The sequence below is a fragment of the Otolemur garnettii genome, unplaced genomic scaffold (assembly GCF_000181295.1).
Source record: "Otolemur garnettii isolate 467f Iridium unplaced genomic scaffold, OtoGar3 scaffold00103, whole genome shotgun sequence".
NCBI lineage: Eukaryota > Metazoa > Chordata > Mammalia > Primates > Galagidae > Otolemur > Otolemur garnettii.
This window is the reverse complement of record NW_003852498.1, coordinates 7,337,393-7,342,517: the sequence shown is the minus strand read 5'-3', so window position 1 is coordinate 7,342,517 and position 5,125 is coordinate 7,337,393. Positions and strand designations below refer to the sequence as shown.

The window sequence follows — 5,125 nt, the reverse complement described above, 5'->3', positions numbered from 1 at the left end:
GAGTGCTATGGCATCACAGCTCACAGCAACCTCAAACTCTTAGGCTTAAGTGATTCTCTTGCCTCAGCCTCCCAAGTAACTGGGACTGCAGGCACCCACCACAACACCCAGCTATTTTTCTGTCACAGTTGTCACTGTTATTTAGCTGGCTTGGGCCAGATTGGAATCTGCCACAGTTGTCATTGTTATTTAGCTGGCTTGGGCCAGATTGGAATCTGCCAGCCTTGGTGTATGCGTCTGGTGCTCTACCCACTGAGCTACAGATGCCGCTAATATCCACATTATTAATGAGATACTTTATAGGGTTTTTTCCTATAAAATCTTCAAAACTGTGTTATATATGCACATCACATCTCAGGACTAGCCACATTTCCACTGCTCCATAGCCCCTGGTGGCTGTTGGTGCCATATTGGGCAGCACAGGTGTAAACTTTGCTCATCTTCGAGGTCTATCCCACAGACTTAGTCCATTCCCATTCCCATCCCCATCCCTGGAATGGAAAACTATTGTGGTTGAAGTGTGGTGTACAATATGACTGCTAAATGACCTATTTCCCTTTCACGTTCAAATTTATTTTTAAAAAACTGCATTCTTTTCTATCATTCTATTCTTTCAAGTTGCCCTTGAATAGCAGGACCTGATAAAATTGTAAAAGCCTTGGGTGATGTTTTGCATTAGAGTTCTAAAGAGCATTTGGTTTTAAAAATATGAAAGCAACAAGCCATCCTTCTTACAAGTCAGCCCAACTTATTTTCATCTTAAATATGGAAATGGTCATTTGGGAATTTTCATACTGGGAATAGCCTTAAAATTTAAAGTATAGTAGAGAAAACCCATAAATCTACCTGTAGTTAAGATGTTAGCTGCTCTTTTTCTTTATTACCATCTAAAAATATCCTCAGTGTTTGTAAGTATGAAATGCATTCAGAAATAGATGGATAGATTGTCTAGCAAACATGAGACTAGCTCCCCACACACACACAACCTAATTCCCATTTCCTTGCCTGTATCTTTCTGATATATTTTTCTCTCTATGCACATTTTCACTATTATATAGTAGTAGCATATACTTGTGACTTTAGTTGAAGCAGATTAAATTTTTGTCCTCATATATTAGAATATATTAATACACAATATGACTTATGGTTCATTGCACTTAAGACTTCTCTTTGATTTCTATTCATCAAGTCTCTGTCCTTCATGAAACTTCATGAAGTTCTCATGCAAGAAAACTTTGCTAAAAAAGTTTCATAAACTCAGTTAAATGCCCCCTAAAGTTATTATGTATACGTATTTTTCCCCAACTCAGAAATAAACTTTTGGGACCCAGGCACCTGTCATGTCTATTTCATCTTTATATCCCCAAACGCTCAGCCCAGAGTAAACCTAGAGGAAAGTTTAACTGCTAGCTGAGCCAATCAGCATCTCACCGCTCACCATAGCTTGGCTTTGGTGCTCAGTCGTACAGCGGGTCATCGTTAACATTCCTTTTACACAACCTGGGAAACTAAGTTTGGATAATATCAAAATGTTCCATATCCTTCTACTTTAACTTCAAATATAGTGTTTTTGATATAAATTATTAGAAAAGTAAAATTCTGCGTGTCACTTTTTCTTCTTTTCATTCTTCCTGATTCATTTAGGAAACAGCTCTATTCACTTTGTGGCTTTAAAATTTTGTGATGACCTATTTAAATTACAAACACATGAGAAAATACCTCATCTTACGAGCAAAAAAGAAATTTAAAATTGAATAGTACGGTCTCATCTGTGCTTGCTAAAATAGGCAAAAAATAATTAAATTGTGATATGCAATACTTATAGAGTTGTAGAGATTTGTGAAAAAGTAGCACAGAGTAGATGCCTGTGAAAGCAAATGAAACTCAGAACCCCTTTAAAAAGCAATTTAGAAATGTCCAATTCATGCCACAAAATGTTTTCTTTCACTAATAAAACAAATTCAGGGAATTTATCATAATTGAGTCATTTGACGGAAAAATATGAGTATGTTTACAGAAGTGTATATTTAATTTATCTGTAATAGCAAAAATTGGAAACAGTGAGTATTCAACAGTGTGGAGCTGATTAAAGGAATGATTATACCTGACTTTGATAGATGATAAACTATTCATAAGATAATCATGAATACATTCTGAAAACAAATGTGTGGTATAAAGATAATAAAAAATCAGAACGTCAGACTAGGCAGTATGCTTATAATGGCTAGAAAATATGTAAGCATAAGTGACAAAGACTCAAAGGAGACAGGATAAAATGAAAACAATTATTATAGAGTGATGGGATTATGGGTGCAGTTTTTGGGTTGCCTTTCATCTCAAAGATATGTAGTAAAGTCAAAGGAAAAAAGAGATCAAGTTTTAGTCCCCTGATGTTCATATATTAAGAAGACTGTTACACAGATACCTAAGCAACGTTTTTCTTCCTTGCTTCAAAATCTCAGCATGAATTTTGTCCAGTTCCAGGGACTTAGCCATTTTTTTTTTAATAACTCTGGCTACCATGGTTATTCTTTGAAAGTCTAAACAAAGTTTGTATTGTTCCCTGGCAGCACCTCTTATTTTGCATTAAACCATGAGTTATGATATTAATGCGTCCTGTTGTCGATTCTTTGAAGAAAACAGACTCGATGGCTCTTTTTCTGGTTGCATAGTAAATGATAGTCCTCTCTCAGGAGTATTCTATTTCCAAGTTTTTATCCTTTGTTATGTCCAAATGGCATATCAAAAATTTCCGGGAATCACTGCTATTATTCAAAGTTAACATTTTTGTCATTTTACCGAGGAAAGTGAAAGAGTTACAATTGTAGTGTGACTTTATATAGGAAGCAGACTTTCTCCCAGGTTAAGACGTTAGCAATTATAATAATCCAGTATAACAGCAAAAACATTTTGATCTTCTAAAAGACACCACAAGCTTCACATTGCTTAGTTTGTCTGGTAGGCATACAAAAATCATCCTTACGTAAATTAGATTTCTATACATTCTGAAAGGTCACTTATAAATGGGGCAAATAGACAAAATGATAATTAAGATAGAAATATTCATCTCCTGTCTCCTAATTTCTAGATATATTCCAGTGTAACACATGATATAATGTAATAGATTAAGAGCATGACCTCTTAAGTCAGATTGTGAAAGTTCAAATCTTAACTATAGTGGTATTAATCTGGATAAATTACTAGTTTCTGTGTACCTTAGTTTCTTCACCTGCAAAATAGGGATAAAAATAATATTTACCTCATAGACATTTGTGAGAATTGAGTTAATGAATGTAAAGATTCTGGCACTTAACAAATATGACTGTGTTTATTAAAGTATGAGTTTTGGAAGCTGAGGATACAAATATAAAAATGACATAAGTCCTGCTTTCCAGATGACTTAGAGACCATTCTTAAAAATCAATTAAGTTTGCAGCAAACCTAAAACTACTCTAAAAAATAAAGTAATTAAAAAAAATCAACTAAGGAGAAATTTTACTACTCTCAATGGAGAAAAGAAAGCTGTCCATTAACTGGAGCACACAGTAAAGGTCGCTGGGGATGTTTTCACGTGGAAATGTGATTCTGTTTGCTGTAAGTCTGAGCCCCATGGAAGCATGAAGGGCCAAGGTATCTTTCCTTCTTAGTTTCTGGGCATTTCAGGGGGATTTTCCTCTTAGGAAAATAGTCAAAATCTGAAAAGATGGGTATACGTCACCATCTTTCTGCAATGGGAAATTTGTCTAGCCTAATAGTAGCCATCGTCTTTTGTCCAAAAGCCTATGGCTCACTATAACAATGAAAGCTGTAATTTGAATGTTTATTCTGATTATTTTTATAGTGACATTTGAAAGAGAAACCAAAGCCATCTCCACTTTTACATCAAATGTGTCTAAATGAATTATGGCATTTAAAGATGTGTATATTCTTCACTATTTGGATGTGTACATGTTCATTTGATTAAGTCTAGCATGAAAACAGAATGATTTAGTCTTGGCTGGGCATAGTGGCTTACACCTGTAATCATAGCACCCTGGGAGGCTGAGGTGGGAGAATACTCAGGAGTTCAACACCAGCCTGAGCAAGAATAAGACCCCCATCTCTACAAAACAATAGAAAAACTACCTGGGGATTGTGGTGAGCACCTGTGGTCCCAGCTATTTGGGAGGCTGAGGCAGGAGGATTGCCTGAACCCAGGAATTTGAGGTTTCTTTGAACCAGGCTGATGCCACAGCACCCTAGCCTGGGAAACAGAGTGAGACTGTCTCAAAAAAAGGAAAGAAAAAGAAAAAGAATGATTTAATCTTTATTTTCCTGAGGTGATGCATCACTTAAAAGTTTTCCACCAAGAAAGTCTTATATTTTCAGGTGTCTTTACTCATTCAACAAATGTTTATTTGATGCTGATGGTGTACCCAGCACCATGCTAGATGTTAATTTCCAATAATAGGTTGCTTCAGCATTTTTAATGATAGAAAAGAGTGAATAAAGGAAACTAACCTTGATAACAAGGTTGGACCATACAGTCTAATTTGAATTTACACTAATAGTCACTGAATTGTCTATCTGCGTCTAAAGCATTACTGGATATCTCTTTAATCATTTTTATGATGTATTGATTTTGTCTATCTTACTTAGTAGTATCTATTTTTTATTTTGAGGGTGATCCCGGGTTACCAGGAGCAGTAGGACAGAATGGAATACCAGGACGGAAGGTTAGTACAAATAAAGCCAAGAAAAATCATCTGACATATAAATGTTCATGAAATTGTAGGCTATTACAGTCAGTATTTTCATACCTCATTTGTTGCATTAGAATGTATTTTTTCTCAATAGTATAATATAAAACTTTCTGACTTATGAATAAATTATGTTTGTGATTCACATTAGCATTAAAATTCAGAAAAACAAATAGAATATGATTGTCTAAAATCTTTATTCTGGGTTACCTAATAATATGAGAAAACCCATAAATCTATTGTCATTTTACCACTTAATGAGCACATAAAAAAGTAGGTTATATCCATTCTTCCTAAAATTTGTGTATTTACGAGATAAGGGATGATGTTCACAGTGCCACTATGGTTTTTCCTCAAGATTTAGCCACCTCTATGCCTTACACAAC

The 5,125-nt window shown here is 35.0% G+C and overlaps 1 protein-coding gene across 1 annotated transcript in view; it reads left to right on the top strand.

Moving 5' to 3' along the window:
- Window positions 1–5,125, top strand: part of COL25A1 (collagen type XXV alpha 1 chain) — a 162,895-nt gene that overhangs the window by 81,178 nt on the left and 76,592 nt on the right. The window contains 1 exon segment of the mRNA XM_012809279.1: window positions 4,662–4,715. Within this exon segment, the coding sequence (XP_012664733.1) occupies window positions 4,662–4,715 (54 nt within the window).